This window comes from Miniopterus schreibersii (assembly GCF_964146895.1).
Source record: "Miniopterus schreibersii genome assembly, chromosome: 1".
NCBI lineage: Eukaryota > Metazoa > Chordata > Mammalia > Chiroptera > Miniopteridae > Miniopterus > Miniopterus schreibersii.
Window position 1 is genome coordinate 164,065,600 of NC_138101.1, and position 21,611 is coordinate 164,087,210.

At 51.0% G+C, this 21,611-nt stretch overlaps 1 protein-coding gene across 2 annotated transcripts in view; it reads left to right on the forward strand.

The window, feature by feature from the left end:
- The first annotated feature begins 364 nt into the window (after window positions 1-364).
- CORO2B (coronin 2B) overlaps window positions 365-21,611 on the forward strand; it is a 118,450-nt gene continuing 97,203 nt past the window's right edge. The window contains exon 1 of one of the 2 annotated variants that reach the window (XM_081131723.1): window positions 365-616. In XM_081131723.1, the coding sequence (XP_080987849.1) occupies window positions 602-616 (15 nt within the window). In that variant the 5' untranslated portion in view covers window positions 365-601. Of the gene's footprint in view, window positions 617-15,965; window positions 16,088-21,611 lie in introns of those variants that run through there. The other variant, XM_081131722.1, reaches the window with a different exon arrangement.

The window sequence follows — 21,611 nt, forward strand, 5'->3', positions numbered from 1 at the left end:
GGGCGCTGAGAACCCGGTCGCCGCCCACTCCCCCAACCGGCAGGTGCCACGAGCCCGCGGCGCCCCGCCGCCTGACGCCCGCGGGCCCGAAGGGGTTAAGGCCCCCGGCCTGGGCGCCCGGCCCGGGCCCCGGAGCGGCCGTGCCCGGCGGCCATCGCGACGGCCCCGAGGCGCGGGGCACGGCGGCGGGCGGGCGGCCGCTTCCTCCTCCCTCCGCCTCCTCCTTTGTAGCGAGTTCCCGGCCCCTCTTCCTCCCCCCGCCCCCCAGCCCGGGCCCGCTCCCCCTCTCCCTTTCTTCCTGCCTCTCCTTCCTGCGGCGAAAGAGGCTCATCTATTATAAATGCACATTCGGGGCTGACATCAGCGAGGAGCGGCAGGCGAGCGCCGACGAGCGGTCCCCGCGCGCTGCCCGCCCGGAGCGCGGGCCCCACGGCTCGCCGGAGCCTCCCGCGCGGCGCGGGGAGCGCGCCCAGAGCCGCCCGGGCCGCGAGCGCGCCGACCCGCGCGGGACCCCTTCCCGCCGCCGCCTGGGCCCCGGCGGACCCCGGCCGTCGCCCCCGCACGCCGCGCCCGCGCCCCGGCAGCGCCCCGGAGTTCCTGCATGACTGTCACAAAGGTAAGCGCCCGGGACGCGCGGGCGCCCGCAGCCCTCCGCCTCGGCGGCTGGGGGCGCGAGGGTGGGGGCGAGGGAGGGGGCGCCGGTACTGGGAAGGTGCGGCGCGCGCCCCCTCAGCTGCTCGGGGCGCTCTGGCCCTCCAGGACCGCGGAGGGAAGAGGGAGGATGCCGCTCTGGCAGCCGCCGTGGTCTGGACAACGTCCCTTCTTACCGGCCCAACCCCAGGACTGCATTTTTAACCCCTGTTTAGGATGCTGCATTTTTAACCCCCGGAGAGCAGTGTTGGGCAGCTCCTCGGTGTCCCCCATCGGAGCGCGCCTTGGGGAGAGTCGCTGGCAGGGGCCGCTGCTGGGCAGTGGTGTGGGAATGGGCTTGCCGCCCGGAGGAGGCCCCTGGAGGGGGAGCCCACCACACCTGCTGGCCTCGGCCGCCAATCCCAGGGACGCTGGCCCGACGCCAAAGCCGCTCACTGGAGAAGGCGCTCCCCACTCCCCAGAGTTGCTACTGGCGATAGGAAAGGTTCTGAGGTGACCAGCTTGAAGATGTAGGGAAGGAATGTGACAGGGGAGGGTAAGACGGGCATTCTGGGAGCCCCAATATTGGAGGAGGGTTCTTGGACCTTGCCATAGGGGCCCAGGTTTATTGGAGAGACTTTGAGGTTTCTCTGTTGTGAGGAGGAAGGAGTTAAGAGGAAAGCAGACGGGGTAGTGGAAGGTGCCCAGGATTAGGAGACTAGAGAGACGTGAGTTCACTCCCCAGCTCTACCCCAAACCCTGGGTGATCTTGGCTGGGCCCTTCTGCTTTGGGCCTGTTTCCTTTTGTAGAATGTGGGGATGATAATATGTGTCCTGGGGGTCCTGCTGGGCAGTTGAAGAACAAATAAGATCAAGGATGTGAACCCACATTTTTGATAGAGCTCTGTCACTGTCAGGAGCTCACAGCCTGGCCTTGGCCTTGGGTTTGCCGATCCATGCACCCAAGGCCATACTCCACTAGCTGTCCAGCTGGCTGTCAGCACTGGAGAGTTGGAGGCCAAAATGGGAAGGGCAGTTTGCTTGTGGTAAGAGCAATGGACCAGATGGAGGGTCAGCCATGGAAGCAACTGGAGGGGTGGTTCTGTCTTCTTCTAATAAGTCAGAGGCTACCCATGCCCCCAGGAGATCTCCTACAAGACGACATATTTGTTCAGGTTCTTTGGGCTCAATTCCAAAATTGGGACTTGGAAACATTGTGGGAAGATGAACTTGGGGGCTGAGGGACCACCTTAGCTATGGCTACTACTGGCAGGGCTGCCTGGACCCACAGAGGGTAGGATGCTTAGTGTTTTGAAATGCTACAAATGCCATTCAGCTAGGAAGGATGATTATTATTAAGGTTATTAATGTCAAAGGGAAGAAGAAGAATGGAATGGCCTGGATGAGAGATAAAGGATGTGAGATTTGTAATAATGGACTCAGTGCCTCCCCTGTGTCTCTTTATGTATATGAGCCCAGGCTGCCTACCTACCCAGAAGGCTTACAAGGAAGATGTATTTAGCACCCTTTAACAGAGGAAGAAACTGATGCTCAGAGTGATATAAGATTTGCCTAAGGTCACACAGCAAGTCAGTAGCAGAGCTGGGGTTTGCCCTGAGGTCTGTCATAATCTATAGCCTGTGATCTTTCCATTGCTGTGCACTGTTGAGCACCCTGGAGATTGGGTTATTTCCATGGTGGAGGGTCACTACTTGGGGGACCGCCCCTGAGGAGTCCATGAAAGTGGGTACTTGTTTATTAAAGCCACTGGCAGGCCTGCCCTCTTGATATCCAGTGATTATTCACTAATGCCCCCCCCCCTAAAGCCCCTCTGTGTCTCTCTCCTCCTGCTCTACCAACGTGGCATCAGTTTAAGCCTGCTTGGAGGATTAAATAAAATCCCCACCTTAACCCTATCTTCTCTCCCCTTGCCAGTCCTTTACAGTGTTCCTGTGGGGAGGGCTGGGAGCAGGTGGGATGCAGGAGAGAGGCCTGGGTGCAGCCCTGCTACCTGGAAGCCTACTGGAAGAGGTGCCTCCACAAGTTCTAGAAGAAACCACAGTGCTTTGGGAGTCTGAAGGCCTGGACTATAGTCCTAAATCAGCCACTAAGAAGGCATATGTCCTTGGGCCAGTCATCTCTAGGCCTCTGTTTTCCTATCTGTGAAATGCAGGAATTGGTTTTGATGATGTCTAGGCTCCCTTCTGCTGGGCCTTAAAACATCTTCAGCTTCAGCAAGGAAGTCAGCTCTCATGGAGAAGGGGAGGGCTCTTTGTTCTCTGGGAGGTGGCCTGGTTATACGACAGATATGAAGAAGAACCCAAAGGACATTTGGGAGGTGGGATCACTGCTTACAAACTGGGGGTGGGAGGCAGGGGAGGCAGTGGCTTAGAGGGTTAGATCACAGCCCTTTCTGCTCCTCCTCCAGGCACCAGGTCTTCCCTTTTGGGGGACCCTAGCTCCCTGCACCTTGGACTGAGCCTTTGTGTCAGGGCCCCTGAGGGCAGAGTTCTAGGGCAGGGTTAGGTGTGGATTGCAAGAGGTCATCTTGTTAGTCCAGAGAGTCTTGAAGTGGAGGAGGGCAGATCAGAGGGGCAGCTGCTAGATGGTCAGTAGCACTTCCTGAGAGGAGGCGGCCTCGGCCTCTCTTTTCCATTTACCACTCTGCCTCTCACATATATACCTATTCTCCTTCATTATGGGGTGCAGCTGGTGAAGCTGCAGATAAAGCTGGGGGGGGGGGGCGTTCCTGGAGGGACTCCTGCCCTAATCAGCACTGGAGATACAGAGCCATGCAGATTGTGAGCGTGTAGCCTGATGGCATTGTTCCTGGGTATGGCATTTTAAACTCTGTTTTATTGTGTGTATTTTAATAAGCTACCTTAGTTTCTTTATGTAATGAGGATGAGAAGAAAGGAAGAAAATAAAAGAGAGCAGAGGGAAGGACCAGAAGCAGTGTCCTAGACCTTCATCATCCGCAGAAGATTAAGGCTTCGCCTCCTCCCAGGTTTAGTCTAGGGTCCTTCCATAGGGCAAGTCGGGGGAGGGAGTGAAGGCCGCTTTCCTAGTAACCATATGCTTTTATTCCAGGTGATTTTATTCTTTGTGTTCTTGGGCCTGCTTTTTATAATTTTTCTATCTGTATTCCATATCAGTCATATGCCAGGCTAACAGTGCTGCTCCAGTTCTAAATGTCCGCTTCTAAACTGCCATCAACTGGAAAAACAACAAAAATAGCACTGTGTGCAGAGTACAAGCCAATGGGCTATAAGAAAAGCCTGCAAGATGTAACGTAGGATGTTTCGACCTCCTTTTTTGCTGCTCAGAGGTCCTTTGGTGTGATTTCCTGGCTTTTGTCTGTGATGTGAACAGAGATGGGACTTCTAGGTAAGAAAGGTGGCGACTTGTAGTGACTGGGCTGCCTTGTTCCCAGGTGTGCCTTGGTAGGTTAGATGCCCATCAGCTCAGTGCTTTCCAAGCTCATGAGGCTAGTTTAGTGGGTCTGTTGTCCAGGAGTAAAGCACCCTGAACAGCAGGAATGCCTGCTGCACTTCAGAAGGACTAAGCAGAAGGAATGTGGGCAAAGAGGAGACACTGGATGCCAACACTCCTTCTAAGCAGTCCATTTCAGGTCCACGAGCGGCATGTCAGCCACACCCTGGTCCCTCTTTCTGTAGGTCGGCCTTCTTTCTCCTGCCCCTGTCCTGGCAGAGCTCAGCTCACTGCTGGGAGCCCCTGGCCCCTGCTCAATGTGATAGGACTGAGGACGGTGTTGCTCTCCCAGGTAACTAATAACAGTTAATTGTTTGACAAAGATCATGTGTCTCTAGGGCCCCTATAGAGTGGCTCATAGAACAGAACGTTTGAGCAGTCAAATCATCCAGCCCTCTCCCTAGATAGAGGAAGGAGCTAAGGCCCAGGGTGCAGAATCGAGACCTGCCTGAAGTCATGCAGCAAGTTTGAAGCTGAAGGGTCTGAACCTGGGTCCTCCTGACTGCTGGCCAGTCAGTGCTCCTTACACCTGGCTGCCCTGTGAGGGGGATTTCAGACAGCCCAACCAGGGGCAGGTGTTTGGGCTCCACTCCAGTTACCCCACTGTACGGGCCCAACCTGGACTGCTGGTGTCTGGCTTTCCCTCTGCTGGGCAGCCTCTTCCATTGGAGACAAATGTTGGGGATCAAGGTACATGGGAGCTCTGGCTATACCCAGGGTCAGGATGGGAAGGGAGGGATTGCAGGGCCCCTTTATCTCCAAATCCTTGACCCAGAATCTAGCCTATGAAGGAGATGCCTGTGCCCCATCCCCTCCAGACATCCCCCTTCCCAGCACCTCTTTCCTGTCTGGCCCTTACTGAGAGAAGAGATGTGAGAACCAGCATGTCACAGAGCCTCAATTAAAAGGCACACACCCAGCTCCCAAATACTTGGAGGTGGAGTGGGGTTCTGCCTCTCTGCTTCATGCACTCATTTTACCTCCTCCTTCCTGTCAGTTCTTCCAGATACCTAGCATTCTCATACCAAAGGTGTGAGGCTAACATTCAGTCATTTGTTTAGCCAGCACCCTCGAAGCTCCTAATCTGGGCCAGGCCCTGTGTTAGGCATTAGGGTGGCAGAATGCATAAGCCATTGCCCCTGCTATCCAGAACTTTTGAGGAGATGGATATGGAAAGAGATTTGCCAAACTCCTGAGTTAGGTGTCTTGAGGTCCAGGGGATACAAACTGGGAGGGGTCTGTCTTGCCTGCATACACTAAGTGCTCAATAAATGCAGGCTCGTTCCTTCCCTGCTGTCTCTCCTTCTAGGCAATGAAACTCTCTCCAGAAGAGCTCTGGTGAGTTATCTGAGGTTGCCTACAGACCTGTGTTTTCTTGCCTGGGGGAATTGCCACCTTGGCACCTATGGCAGCACTTAGAGGCATGTGGGAAGGATCGTGAGGCTCCCCAGGGCCCCAGAATCACCACACAGTTGGCTGACCCTGTGGAGTCAGCATAGACTTGAGCTCGGCCAGTTTGGGAGTATGGACGCTGGCTGGACCAATGGCCTGGCAGCATCAGGCCCTGGCAGCTCAGCGATGGAGTGAGTTTTTCCATTTCTTTCCGGGGTTGGCTAGTCTGGAGCAGACATGGCCTCAGCCGCCGCCGGCTCCTGGCACCGGGCAGCCCAGATTCTGATTTGGATACGCTGGCCACAGAATTTGTCTGGTGTCCACGAGATGAGAGAATGTGCACATTCCCTCTGTGTGCAGCACCCTCTCCTTTCCTCTTCTCCTGATCAGTTTGTCCTGTTCCCCTTCTTTTCTCTGCCTGCGGACCCTTGCAGGCTCATGCTCAGGCCCAGCCCCAGCAGCCTGCAGCCTCAGAGCAGCTGGCATTGGAGCAGGCCCTGCCAGGGAAGGACAGATGCAAATCCAGTGGCTTCCGCAGGAAAAGAAGCTGTTTAGAATGAGCCCTCCCCTTTGTGGGCCTGGAGTGTGGGACCAGCTGTGAAGGAGCACAAGTGGGGGAGGAGGGTGGGAAGTAGAGGAGGAGCTGCCATCCACCCTTCCTTGCCCCCTCCCCTTTGCTCCCCTGCAGAGGCCCCTGGAGAGACTTTGTAATTGGTTTCTGGCGGCACCCTCCTTCCAATTAATTAACACAGTGATGGGAGGCACCCCGGCTTGCTCAGAACTGTCCTGCTTACATACTACAAACATGGGTTACTGCACTGAATCCCTTCGAAGGTCCCATGGCGGGGGAGGGTTCCCCCTATTTATGGATGACTAAACAGAGTCTGAGTAGAGGGATGGCCACACCCTGGTCACAGAGCTAATGTGGGTCAGAGCTGGGATGCACACCCAGATCTTCTGACTTTAAGCCAAAACCTTCTCAATCCGATCACATAATGGTCTACATCCTGGGAAGATTAATCACCATCATCTCGAGAATAAGTTATTAAGCAGGCATTGGACATGCATGATCGCACTTACCCTGTACAACCATGAGGTTCATTCTGTCATCGGATGATCCCATTTCCCAGGGGAGTAAATTGAAGCTCATCTAGAGTAGGTGAGTTGCTCTAGGTGGCAGGTTTAGTGGGTGGAGGAGGGGCGATCTGTGCCTGGGCTGCCTGACCCCAGAGCACACATTCCTCTAACTTCCAGGCCTCTTGTGCTGGTGTTCCACTTTACCCCGCTACTCTCCCCCCAGGCGGAGGGCTCCTATCTGTGTCTGTGGTCCTGGCACTGAGGTGTGCTTGACAAATGCTGCTTGCCTTGAAGGTGACACCGTGTATATGTCCTGCTTAGATTTCCCTGTAGCCTTTGCTGGAGCTAGGAACCGGGTAAATAATTTGAAGAAGGGTGCCAGGTGAGGAAGGCATCCTATACATGGTGGCTGACATCAGATAGGGCTGCTTAGGCAAGGTGGCCAGCCCAGGGGCAGAACAAAGTGTAACTGAGGCAGGACCACCTGCCCCATTTCCATGAGGGGCCAGCAGCCCTTACAGAAGTGTCCTCTCGATATGGCCCTTGATTCCCAGGGGGTGCCAACTCTAAAGAATACCAGCTTTAGAATTAGACAGCACAGCATCATTTGCTTGCTGTGTGTTCTTGGGCAAGTTGCCTAACCTCTCTGAACATCTGTGTCCCCATCCACTAATTGGGATTAATATATTACTGAAAAGAATTATTATAAAGATTAAATGAGCTGATGCACATGAAGCAGTTAGTGTTAGCTATTAACATCCAGAAGACAGAAAATTAAAACAATGCCGACAATGGGTGTCCTGGAGGTTATGAAATGAGATGTACAGGGAACTTGGGGAATAATAGAAGGGGGCCTGACCTAGTCAGGGGGTCAGGAAGTGACTTTAAGCTGAATCATGAAGGTTGAGTAGGAGGTAGTAGGTGAAAGGAGGGAGCTGAGGGAAGGATAACAGGCGGAGGGAACAGCACAGGCAAATGTCTGGAGTCAAAGACAACACCCCAGGACTGCTTCCTGCAGCAGTGGTGAGGGCGTGATACATGTATGAGCTCATTTAATCCTCAGAATGACTTCATGGTGTAGGTTACTGTTGCTATCTTCACTTTACTCAGGAGAAAACAAGCACAGAGAGGCCAAGTAAGCAGCAAAAAGTCACCCAGCAAGGCAGAATAGAGGCTGGTCCAGTCCCAGCCTCCTGCCTCTGGCACTCTTACTTCCTCCTCCCTGTGGTTTGATGATCACAGGGAGGATGGCTTGTAGCTGGGCCACTTAAACTGACCTGGGCAGGAGGGGTGCACAAGTGCCACGTTCAGTTGTCCAGTCCTCTGCCATCCCTTGCAGGGCCTCCCTGGGCTGTGTAAGGGAGGGCAGGAGCCCTCCTGGCTCACAGGCAGCTCCGGGGAGGGGTCATTTATTTTTCCAAAAGGAAATTTTGCTCTGTCAGGAAAATTTCCACATTATATTTTTACTGGACCCAATTATGACCATTTTTATTTTTTAAATCTTTCTGATGATCTGGATTGGGCCTTGGTCTTTAAAGTAAAACTATAGGCATATATATATACACACATATATATATATATATATATATACACATATGTATATATGTGTATATATATATATATAAAACTTTTAATGTTAAAAGTCCATTAGGTGGCTGCATTTTGGTTTATGCTCTGCTTTAGCTCAGGGAAGGTGGACATTTTACATGGAGTTCGTGCCACAGGCTTAAACTTACTGGCCCCTGTGTGAGACAGATGGTGACACCCTTGGAGGCTCTGGCTGCCTGGAGAGGGGGGGTGTGGGGAGGCTCATGCTGGGTGGGCGTTCACACTAATCCCTAAGAAGATGCCCCCATGCTCAGTGTTTCACTCCAGAGCCAGCTGAGGTCATGGAGTCCAGCCTTCTGCCTCTCTGGCATTCCACACTTTCTAGGAACATGAGAATGACTCCTAATCTTAATTTAGATTCGTTTAATAAATAACAATTTATTAGTAGACAGTTCCCAGCCTTTTACCAGGTATTAGGTCCCTGCTTTTAAGGAACCAGCAGTGAAATAAACAATAACAACAGAAGTAGCCAACCTTTCTAGAGTGCTTAGTTTATGGCAGGCATATAAAAAGTGTTTCATATATATTTACTCACTTAATCTTCATGACAACCTCTGCGATCTGTGCTATCATTGGTCCCCTTTCTATAGTTGCAGAAAAAGAGACCCAGGGAGGGAAGAGAGGTAACGGTTACTAAGGTTCACGAAGCTGGTGAGGGGCTGAGCCTACCTCCCAGGCCTCTGTCTGGCCACTGTCGGGCTGGAATGAGCCTGAAACATGTGTCCGGAGCTGGGGATCTGGAGGAGGCCGTTGACTCTGTTCCTTACTGCGTGACCTTGGGCTAGCCTGTCAATGTCTCTGAGCCTATGTTTTCTCATCTGTGAAAATGGAGTTAGTACTCAGCCTCACCAGAGTGCTGTAATATGTAAGTAACACGGAAATATGTAAGTAAAGTGCTTTGTAGATGTCATGGAAGGGGAGGTTTATTGTAATGTCGAATTAGCGGCCCCTCTGCCCCTCCCACCACCAGTGTTTCTGGGCCTTCGGGGTTAGGCAGTTACGCCAACAGCTAACCCGCTTCTCCCCTGCTGTAGTCCAGACCAGAATTGATTCATACTCTGTTGGTGGAGGAGATGAGTTAATCTCTTCTAAACAGCCTCTGTGTGTTTTTATTCTGTCAGGCGTTTGGTGCAGATGAAAACTTGCTTTCCTCTCTTCCTGTTCTATTTTGGCTGCTTTAAGATGCTTGGGACAAAGAATCTGGCTATAAAATTGGATGTCCTGCTTTCATTTGAAAAGTGAGCCAAATAAAACATCTAAACCTTGATCTGAATCATCCTGGCTCCCTGTGGAAGGTGGACAAGATGGGTCCCAGGGCACAATCTTGCCCAGGTCTCTGTGCCGAGACACCTAGCCCCATTGGCAAATGACCTTGACCTTTGCTCTAGACACACTCTGACACCCCGGGGGGCTCAGGTCTACTTTTTCCTTTGGGTTTATGGAAAGGAATATCTTTGACTAGCTTTAGGCATTTGCAGGAAACCACTTAAATACCTCGAGTGTGATTTCAGAACTAATGGCTTTCTGATCTGGGGCCCAGGGGAATTTCCAGGACATGGAACAGCTGGAAAGAAAGGTGTTGGTGGAAGAGAACCAAAAAAATGTATAATTTCTGAGTTTTTTGTTCAACTGCATGAAGAAAATGCTGCTTATGCCTGCCCTGCCAACCTCCAGGTGAAAGGTCGGTTTGCAAGAATGCAGGGGAAATTTGGTATTTTGAGAAATATAGGATTCTGGGAAAGGGGATTTCTGTGTACCTGATAACTTTTTATTATCTCAATTCTGTCCTCTAAAGGCCCTGGGTTTGCCTTCCTGCCGTAGTCACTGTACTATCTGAGAACAAACTCAAGTTGCTATGGATTGAGGCTATTTCAGGGCCCAAATTGTTCTGTTAAATTGGCCTTTTCAGGGTCTGGAAATTCCTCTAGCTGGAGCTCCTGGAGCTCCCCAGCCTCTGCTACACCAGCTGCAGGCAAAGGTCTAAGGTGTTAGGTTGTTTGCTGATTGTTTTATGAGCATGGATCTTGACTGCTTAACTGTGAGCTTGCTGAGGCCAGGGATTATGTCTGATCCTTTTTAGTACTTTCCCCCGCACTCATCAAGATTGTGGTCCAGGCTCTGGGGTAACAGGTGTAAAGATTTAAGATTGGGTAGGGTTGTAGCAGGCCTAACTTCTGTGGTGGTGTTGCGTGGGCAAAGCCCTTTTTCCTATAGATCCATGGATCTCTAGAGCCAGAAGGGACTCTAAAGAGACGTTATGGGCTCCCCCATTTTGCAGAGGAGAAAACTGAGGCCCCAAAAGGTCCGCCCAAGAGCGCACAAGTGGCCAAGCAAGACCTGGAACTCCCTTGGGATAATGATGGGCTCAGGTTGGATGAGTTTCAGATCAGTGGGTTTTTCTAGGCTTCTGGCAGAAATAAGGCCAAGGACTGATCCAAAAGTGGGTGGATCAGAAAGGAGACTTTGAGAACTTAGCCAAGATGACAGGGGGCACCTGAATGGAGAGGCTTGGTCCCCCAAGTGACCAGCCAGAAGTGCCCCTCTCTGAGGCCTGGACATGGCTATAGCAGAGGCAGGCAGAGTGACTTCTGAGGTTCTGCCTGCTCAGCCAGGGGGCTGTGATTACTGAGATCAGGCAGCCACATGTCTTATGTGCCAGGACACCACTCTGGCCTCCTAAGCGGCTTATGAACCCCAGTTCTCCCTCCTGGAAGCCGAGAGAGAGCTGGCCCTCCTGGCACCCTGGGTTGAAGGCGATCTTTCCCTCTTTTGTTTCTCTGAAACCATTAGAAGGGCCTCTGGGTTGGGAACCTTGGTTGCTAAGAGCTTTCTGCTGGCTAGACCTTATCACGGGCTTGAGAAGTCTCTAGGCAAAGTTTTCCCTGGAACTTTGGCTGGGAGGGAGGGAGGGAGGGAGGGAGGGAGGGAGGGAGGAAGGGAGAGAGGGAGGAAGAGAGAGTGGGTGGAGGGAAGGAGAGGGGGCTCAGGATCCACAAACAAAGCCACATCCCCGCCCCTGGAGAACCGGTGCAGGAGCTGGCCGTGGGAGCCACAAGCTGCTGCCTTCACTTTGGAAAAGCAGCAGGAATGATACAGCTAGCTCTCCTGAGTTGCACGCCAAGAATGACATTCTTTATCTCATGTAACCCCACAACTCTGCTGGTATCCCCACTTTACAGAGTAGTGAACTGAACCTCAGAGAGGGTGGCACTTGCCCTCGCTCACACAGTAGGGATGGGTGGCCTGGGACCTGTCCCTGCTATATGTCTGGTTGCACAGCCCTGTGGACACTGAGCAACCCGCTGGCCTGGCAATGGAAGACTGGTCATGCTGTTTGCTTGACTTTTCAAGAATGCCCTCCCAGTCCCTGTGCCCAGGGCCCACTACCATAGAATTCAGTTCCTTTGGGCTTTTCAGATGTTATTAAAATGTAAATTACCCTGAGAGAGGTAATTCCTTAAGTGGGTGGCATTGACTGATAGCAGGACCCTAAGTAATTAGAGTCAGGCGAGGTTTCTAAGGGGGAAAGTGAAGCAGGAGGGGACACCTCCTTCCCCACCCCTCGCCCCTAGTTAAATAAAATGAGTCCTCCAGATTCATTCAAAAATCATTTGCTGAGCATTTGTGTGCCAGGCCCAAAGCAGGTGGCATGGAGCATGTAGGGATGAACCCAAGCTGTCCCTTCCTCAGGGGGATCCCAGTCTAGTGGGGGAAACTGGCCTCTCAGAAGAACACACAGCTGCAGGGATATGGGAGAAGGGAGCTGGTGAGCCAGGGGTGTGGGAAGCAGTGACAAAGCTGTGTCCACAGAGCTCTGAAGCCCTAGGGGACCAGGTGGGGAGGCCGGGGAGGTTTCTGGAGGCAGCAATCTTAGTTCAAGTCTTCAAGATTGAGTAGGCAGAGGCAGGTGAAGAGCAGGGAAAGGCATCCCAGGTGGATGGGGTGGTGTGAGCAAAGGTGTAGAAAAGGACGTGGGTGTGGCTTATTCTCAGAGAGACAAGAGGTGGATGCTGCTGAGTGGAAAGGGTAGGATAGCAGTGGTGAAACAGGCTGGAGAGGCAGGTGGGAGCCAGGGGGACTTGAGCTGGCCCTGTGAGCCCGGGAGCCCTCGAAGGGATTTAAGTAGAGGAGCGACTTGGCCTCAGTTGCATTGGGTGTTCCACCCCAGCCCAGGTGGCCCTAGAGGCAGAGAGGAGAGTGGTCATTTACAAAGCCCGTGTGCAATGAGGTGGGGGTGCAGGCTCCGGCCCACAGCCCAGATATCTCCCTGTGCCTGGGAGTGGGTGCTGCACATGTCAAGGGCTGTGGCTGGGACCACTCCATGGCACTGACCTTTCCCATGGATGGGCCTAGGGGTTGAGAAGACAGAAGGAGGGGGTGGAGGGCCATAAGTCTCCTTCTAAGGAGACTTGGTTATGGCCTGGTGAGAAGACCACTGCAATGGGATTTTGGAGGCTCCTGCCTAGATCCCAGCTCTGGCACTATGTGGTTGTATGATCTTGGGTGGGTTAATTCTCCCTCTGGTTTGGACTCAGTTTCTCCAACTATCTTAAGATAATATCACCCAGTTCCTGCACTCACTCCTGGGTGCAGAAGTGAGCTTATGGATGTGCTTATGCCCAGAGCCTGTGCCTTGCTGCTGCCCAGCCCCTCCCACCTCCCTCCCCCAGCTTTCCCAGACCCTGCAGCTAGAGTCTCTTGAGCTGTGTCCTCTGGCACACAAGTGCACACACAGGCTCATCTAGACTGCTGAGGGCTGTGAAAGTTCATGAAACTTGGAAGTTGAGGGCCAGAGTTTAAGTTCTGGCTCTCCCATGAGCTTGCCCTGTGACTCTAAGCAAGTTGTTCAGCCAGACAGCCTTCCCTGATGAAAATTCTGTCTAGCTTTCAGTGGTGACATGGTTGGGGGTGGAGTATAGTATTAATTGAGATAGGTCATGAGAGAACCTTCTGGAGTAAAGGTTAGGGGAATGTATGCTTATGTAAAAATTTTTCACGCTGACCACTTAATATTTGTGCACTATAAGCATGTCAGATATATTTCAATATCTGAATGTTAATATTTTATTACATAAAATTATTATTTAAGTATAATAAAATGTTAATATTTAATATATTTATATTTGATTTAAAAAAAACAAACAAACCAAAGGTTCTTCCCAGCTTTCCTGTTGCAGTGCCATCTCTCTCCATCCATTCATATATTCATCTACTCTACAAATAATTGTCTGTGCCCCAGGCAGCCCAGGCACACAGAGGTGAAGGAGATGCAGATGCATGTGCTGTCGTGGAAGGTCAGAGGTGCGGAACCTGCAGTGGCTCCCTATTGCCATTATTAGTGGTTTTCAATGCTAGCTGCAAATCACCTGGGGACGTTTAAATGGTTGTCCTGGGGCCAGCTTCATGGGTGTGCGACCTATGAGATGCTCGTTCTGACACTGTCTTGAAATTCCTCATAATTGTTGATCAGGGGGACCTACAAATTATGTAGTTGGTCCTTCCTTCCCTCCTTCCCTCAGAACGATAGAATCAGAATCTCTGGGAGGTGAGGCCCGGGCATCAGGATTTCTTCAAAGCTGAGTTTCCTTCCAGGTGCAGCCCTTATCCTCAGACACTTGGCTGAAACAGAAGCTGGAGCCTAGCTTAGCTCTCTAGATGCTTGTAACTGAGTTGGAATGATAAGACCTCACACGTGAGAGTGTCACAGGAGCAGTTCCTGGTGGCAGCAGTGGCAGCGATCCATGAGAAACTCAGGGAGGAGAGGGGGATCATCGCTGTGGGGTGGGATGGTCAAGGAAGGCTTCATGGAGGAGGCGGCACATGCGCCCTCCTGAGAATGGCGAGAGAAAAGAATGGGGGAGAAGAAAGGGCAAAGGCAGAACAAAATTTAGGAAAGGGAAGGACTCATTTGGGGGAGGGGGGGGAGCCAGACTAACTGGTGTGTGAGTGTGACTTGAGCAGAGATGTGGTTCTGAAGGAGGGGTGGGGCAAGATTGGGAAGCTCAGGAAATGACAGCCTGAGAAGTCAAAATCCTGTTGGCAGTGAGGAGCCGCTGAATGTCCTGGGTCCAAGAATAATGTACTCCATGAATGAACATTTGAATGAATAAACAAAAGGGGTGTTTGGGGGAAACTTAAGGGGGATCAGCCTGCTAAGTCGCCAAGGTTTCCAGCCAGAGCTGAGGCCCACCTGTTCTCAGAGGCTCTTCACTCTCTTCCCCGCAGTGCCTGGCTGTGCAGGAACCTCGTGTTCCCTGCTGTGTGTGCTCTTGGGCAGGAATGATTGAAGCATCTCTAAGAAGACACTGAGCAGACCATGTTCTCCCATTTCTAGGAATAAGCAGTGGGTGTGTGTGTCAGGGGGTGCTTCTGGTAAAAACTGGGCTCTGCTCTCCAGCCCACACCAGATTCCCCAACCCAGACAAGCAGCCCCTGCAGGAAGGTGGCTGTCCTTGCCGTCTTGTATCTCCCATGGCTTGGTGGACACTTCAGTGCCTGGAGAGGGGTGAGGGTCCTCCCTGGGACAGAGCAGCCCCCATTTCTGAGTAGCCAGCAGCAGATCAAACGCAGATCTGTTTGTTTCTCAGTCTCCTGAAATATTTATGCGAGAAGATGAAAAAGGGGCTCTGTTTATTGGACGCATCCTCTGGGGAGGAAGCCACAGGGAACGGGCTGCTTCCCGTGTCTGAGAGCCAGTGAGCAGAGATGGAATTTCTTTGAGTTTAAAGCCAGACAGAGCCTGTGTACTTGCAGAAGGAAGGGTGGGGGGTAGATTTCTGGAGGGGACAGAAAGTCCTCTCAACCTCCTGCCTCAGTCCCAGGAAGGCCTTTCAGCACATGCTTTCCTGGTGATTCCAAATAATAACAACTGAAATCATAGCCTAGTTTCTATTCTGAGCTCTGTCTCTAACATGCTGTGTGACCTTGGGCAAGTTGCTTAACCTCTCTGGGTCTTAGTTTCCAACTCTGAAAAGAAGGAGGTAGCAATCCAGTCTTGTGTTCCCCTTAATAGTGTTTAGAGTCAGATGAACTGTGGAGCTGCTTCGCTCTGAGGCAGTGAAGGGTAGGAAGAGGTGTAGGGAGCAATGTACCATGCAGAAGTCTCAGCTGTGCAGCGTTCAAGGACAGAACTGACTGGTAGCAGGACTGAGTGGCCAGCCCAGCTGGCAGCCTCAGCTGTGGCCTGTGGAGTCAGGCCAGAGGGAATGCTCCGTAGACCCAGGCCCACCCTGGGGCCCCTTTCCTTCTTCCTCCTCAGCTGAGCTCTGCTGTCCCACGTCCCTGAGAATTCTGGCAGGATTTCCTCCCAGGAAGGGGATGTGGGTATCCGGTTTACATCCCCCGGGAGTTGCCAGCACCAAGGAGAAAAGCGGCACTCGCCCCTTACAATGGGACTGACCTTGTCTTCAGATGTGAGAGTGTGGCTCTGTGCCCTGCGCCTGTGGCAGGCCTCAGATCATCGGCTGTCCACACTCAGGGCACCAGGACCCCCCTGCCTTGAGTTCGGCCCCTGGTGCAGAGCCTCAGGGCCTTCTCCCAGGGCAGGAGTTCTGTTCCTAGCTCTGTGGCTGGCCTGCTGCCTTCTGTCCCCCATGGTGGGCCTTGTTAGAGGTAATAATTAATGTTATTAGCATTAGAACAATCTGAATCTTAATACAAACTACCATCTCCTAGGCACCTGCTCCCTGCCAGGGAACACTGCACTGGCTCAGGGAACACAGAGGGGACCAATTTCCCTGACTTTAAAGAAGTTGAGTTCTGCCTGAGAGGTAGATACAGGTGCGAATGCAGTGATCGGAGCAACATGGAACCCAGGTCCTGAAGCCGTGGGCACTGGGAGGCTGGACCAGACCTCCGAGAGGAGGTGGGGTTTGAGTCTGACTTGAGGGTAAGTAGGATTTGGGGAAGGGTGGAACAGTGGGGTGCAAAATCAGTAAAAGCAAGGGCAGCGGTGTTCCTGGGTGTTCCAGAGCTTGGATGTCATCTAGGGAGGTTTGAATGTGAAGGACCAGGGCCTGGGAAGGTGGGAAGTGGGCTTGGGAGTAGCCAGAGAGGAGGTGAATTTGGAGGCTGGGGCAGGTAGTACATAAGTCAGCAAAGAGCTTTTCATGGGAAAGAGACATGAGTGAGCCATTAGATTCCACGATAATAAATACTCAGTAAGCACGTCCTGTGCTAGCAACTGTTCTAGGTGATGGGACACATCAAATCAACATCAGTGAATAACACAGAAAGTCCCTACCCTCAGGGGACTGGCCCTGGAGGGTGGGGAGACAGGACAGAACACAAGTACGTAAATATTTGGATGTCAGGTGGTGGTAAACAGTATTCAGACAAATGCAGTGCAGTCGAGGCAGAGCAATGGGACAGGTAGATAGGGTGGCTGTGAAAAGGGGACATCGGGGCCCAGGAGGGAATGAGGGAGGCATGTGGCGGAATCTGGGAAGACCTATCTGGCTCAGAGAACCACACGCTCATGGGCTTTGAAGCGGAGGCCGCCTGCCATTGAAGGCATAGCCGTGAGGCCCTCGCCTGGGGAGCCTCAGGGGAGAGGGTTAGGAAAAAGGGTGAAGCTGGATCTGAGTCACAATGAGGCCTGTTCCTACAGGCTAGCACTTGCTTCCTGCTCACTAATGTTTACTGACTGACTATTTGAGAGTGGCCCTTAGGGGAGAAAAGACAGGAGCAGGGAGAAGATGCAGAATGGGATCCTGGCAACCACTTTGAACTGATGAGGGTCTGAGCCAGAGCTCAGTGGTACAGGGAAGAGGAATCTGCAGGCTCTGGTGACTGGGTGGGAGGAAAGGAAGACAACAGCTGGGTGGTACCAGAGCTTTCCGGAGACAACTGGATCCATGAGTCCATGGGGCTTGACCACAGCAGGTTTCCCACACCCCCTCCCATGGGGCCCCTCATCCTGATGGCCTCTGACCTGGGCCTGTGGAGTGAGCCAGAGCCTCACCACCCACCTGCCCTCTCGAAGATGCTCCAAACTGGGCCGCCTCCTCCTGCAGGGCTGGCAGGGCTCAGGGAAGTCCTCGGGGGCCGCCTTCCCCTGCCAGCCAGCCTCATCTTGCGTCCAACCTCATTAATATTTTGAGCAGAAGCATATTTATTTTTTCCTGCAGGGAATTGGTGCCCTGCTTGTTTCAAATTGAGTAAAACCAAAGAGCAATTAAGAGGCACAGCCTTCTTGGGTCAAGGAGAACTGATGGAGGGGAGCAGCGGTGCTGGCAGCTGCGCACATCTGTTCTGGGCTGGCTTGGCTTTGGAGCGGCAAGGAGGGAGGCGCTGTCGGATTCACATTCACCAGTAACAAAATACTAATGAGTAGTGTTTGTTTAGTTGCTGACCACGTTCCAGGGTCGGTGCTGTTTTACGTGCATCTTATCACCCTTTCAACAGCCTGTGAGGCACAGGGTAGGGTGCTACTCCTTTTTTTTTTTAAGTTTCTTTATCTTTATTGTTGAAAATATTACAGATGCCCCCTTTTTACCCCCATTGATCCCCTACACCCTGCATCCATCCCACCCCCAGGCCTTCTCCAGACCAGTGTCTGTGTCCATGTGTTATGCTTATAAACATATAGCTTCTTTGATTAATCTCTCTCCCCCCCCATTCCCCCCTCCCCGCCTTCCCTCTGAGATCCCTCAGTCTGTTCTATGCTTCTATGTCTCTGGATCTATTTTGTTCATCAGTTTATTTTGTTCATTATGTTCCACATATGAGTGAGATCATGTGGTACTTGTCTTTCTCTCTGACTGGCTTATTTCACTTAGCATAATACTCTCCAGTTCCCTCCATGCTGTCCCAAAGGATAAAAGATCCTTCTTTTTCACAGCTGCGTAGTATTCCACACTGTAAATGTCCCACAGCTTTTTTATCCACTCATCTACTGATGGGCACTTGGGCTATTTCCACATCTTAGCTATTGTAAATTGCATTGCTATGAACATAGGGGTGCATAAGTTCTTTCTGATTAGTGTTTTAGGATTCTTAGGATATATTCCTAGAAGTGGGATCACTGGGTCAAATGGCAGGTCAATTTTTAATCTTTTGAGGAGCCTCCATACTGTTTTCCATAGTGGCTGCACCAGTCTGCATTCCCACCAGCAGTGTACTAGGGCTCCCCTTTCCCCACACCCTCGCCAGCATATGTCGTTTGTTGATTTGTTGATGGCAGCCATTCTGACAGGTGTGAAGTGATACCTCATTGTGGCTTTAATTTGCATCTCTGATGATTAACGACATTGAGCATCTTTTCATATGTCTCTTAGCCATCTGTATGTCCTCTTTGGAGAAGTGTCTATTTAGGTCCTTTGCCCATTTTTTAATTGGATTGTTTGTCTTCCTTTTGTTAAGTTGTATGAGTTCCTTATATATTTTGGATATTAACTTTTTATCAGATGTGTCGTTGGCAAACATGTTCTCCCATACAGTGGGCTCCCTTTTCGTTTTGTTGATGGTTTCTTTTGCTGTGCAGAAGCTTTTTATTTTGATGCAGTCCCATTTGTTTATTTTCTCCTTAGTTTCTCTTGCCCTAGGAGATGTATCAGCAAACATATTGCTATAAGAGATGTCTGAAATTTTGTTGCCTATGTTTTCCTCTAGGATTTTTATGGTTTAATGTCTTACATTTAAGTCTTTTATTGATTTTGAATTTACTTTTGTGTATGGTGTAAGTTGATGGTCTAGTTTCATTTTTTTGCATGTACCTGTCCAATTTTCTGAACACCATTTACTGAAGAGACTGTCTTTACTCCATTGTATGTTCTTGCCTCCTTTGTCAAATATTAATTGACCATAATGGCATGGGTCAATTTCTGGGTTCTCTGTTCTGTTCCACTGATCTATATGTCTGTTCTTGTGCCAGTACCAGGCTCTTTTGATTACAGTGGCTTTGTAGTATAACTTGATACCTGGTAGTGTGATCCCTCCAACTTTGTTCTTCTTTCTCAAGATTGCCATGGCTATTCAGGGTGTTTTTTGGTTCCATATAAATTTTTGAAGTGTTTGTTCTGGATCTGTGAAATATGCTTTTGGTATTTTAATAAGGATTGCATTAAATTTATAGATTGCTTTGGGTAGTATGGACATTTTAATGATGTTAATTCTTCCAATCCATGAACATGGTATATTTTTCCATTTGTTTATATCTTCCTCTATTCCTTTTTTCAGTGTCCTGTAGTTTTCTGAGTAAAGGTCTTTTACATCTTTGGTTAAGTTTATTCCTAGGTATCTTATTTTTTTAGTTGCAGTGGTAAATGGGATTTTTTTTTTTAGTTTCTCTTTTTGAGAGTTCATTATTGGTGTATAAAAATGCCATTGATTTCTGGGTATTAATTTTGTATCCTGCTACCTTGCTGAATTCATTTATTAAATCTAGTAGTTTTTTGGTGGAGTTTTTAGGATTTTCTGTGTACAATATCATGTCATCTGCAAATAATGACAGTTTTGTTTCCTCCTTTCCAATTTGGATGCCTTTCATGTTTTCTTCTTGTCTGATCGCTGTGGCTAGGACTTCCAGTACTGTCTGAATAAGAGTGGTGAAAGTGGACACCCCTGTTGTTCCTGTTCTTAGGGGAAATGGTTTTAGTTTTGCCCATTGAGTATGATATTGGCTGTGGGTTTGTCATATATGGCCTTTATTATGTTTAGGTATGATCCCTCTATTCCCACTTTGCTGAGTTATTATCAAAAATGGGTGTTGGGGGGTGCTACTCTTATGTTGATTTTGTGGATGAGGAAACTGAGGCTCAGAGGAATTAAATAACATGCCAAGATCCCACAGCTACTAAACTGAGTTAGAGCCAGGGTGCTCTCACATTCCTGATGCACTCGGACCCCATTCCCTTAACTGCCTGGCTGTTTGCCCCTCAAAAGCATTGTATTTAGCCAATAGCTTCTCCTTAATTTCTGTTTCTCTCCCATGAAAAACAAAACAAAACAAAACAAAACCAACGCACAAAAGCCCTTGTGGCTGTGGACACGGAGGCTTCGGTGGAGTTATGGAGGTGAACCATGACAGAGAGGAGCCACTGGCTGTACTGTGACCCTGTTCCTGCCCCTCTCTGGGACCTGCACAGTTAGACCCGTTGCTCTTGGCCAGCCTGGGGGTAGCAGACCATTTAGGGGGCCATTGTGGTGGTCCAGGGGAGAGGCTTGAGCCAGCCTGGTGGAAACAGCAAGGGCTGGAGAGGAAACAAAACATGGGGTGGTGCTTTGGAGACTGGAGAGTCGGTGGAGGTGTGTATGAGGGAGAAGCCAGTGGATGACGGGCTCCTGGCCTTGACGTTGAGGGAGATGGAGAACCCTTGAGGAAGATGTGGCTCTGGTCAGTGGCCTGTATTTCACATCCAGCCCCTCCTCCTGTAAATGAACCTTGTGCCACAGACTTGGTAGCTTTCTAAGCATTTTCAGTTTCAGAAAATCAGATTCTGCAGAAGCCGAAGCTTGGTGCCTCAGGCCCTGCAAGCAGCATCCGGAGAAGAGGGGTGGCAGCTGGAGAAGAGGGGTGGCAGCTGGCTAGAACGGGTGTGTCCTGCTCCTGGGGAACTGAGCTGGGTTCCTGGAGAGAGAGAGAGAGAGAGAGAGAGAAAGAGAGAGAGAGAGAGAGAGAGAGGCAGGCAGAGACAGGGAGAGAAAACAAACAGGCAGCTTTGCTATCTCAGCTCCTCTATCATGCACGGTCAGTGATTTTTACTAATAACCTCCTGGGGAAAAAAAATGTTTCAAGGACAGAAATCTCATTTTCTCAGGAGAGTAGGCCTGCTTTCTAAAAAAACCTGGACTTTAGAAAAGTCAGAGGGTTTAGTGCCCCAGAGAGGCAAGTTCCTGCCTGGTGAGTGTCTCCCCAGAGCCATCGGGCCTGGATTGTCCCTCTGTAGCAACCTTATCTCTACAACTCCTTATTTCCTACTTCTAACTCTGCAGCAGACCTAACTCCCCTCCTCCCTCCACTCTTTGCTGGGCACCAAAGGACTAGGTTGCAAATGGCTTTGTCTTCAGAACACTGCAGGGTTTGCACAGAGCCTGGCCAGGAGAAAGTTTCTACTCTGACTGGAACTTCTGCGCAAGTGACACTGAAGGAAGCTGTGGGGTTGGGAACAGGGGCAGCCATGCTGTGAGCTTGTGCTGGGACTGGGGCTGCCCTGGGATTGGGGACTGGGGTTGGAGACCTACCAGTCTGTACTCCTGGAGTCCATTGCCCACCTGGGTGGCAGTATTGTTTGGCTTCCCACTTCCAGGCCACACAGCCAGGCATTCAAAGCCTTCCCCCTCTCTGGCTTCCCACCATTTACCTCCTTGGCCTGGGCCCAGAGCCTGCCCTCCAGCCACACTGGTCTGCTTGCTGCCCCCAAACTTGTGCTTTTCTGTTCTTTCTCTACTGGAAAGTTTTCCTGATCCCTGCT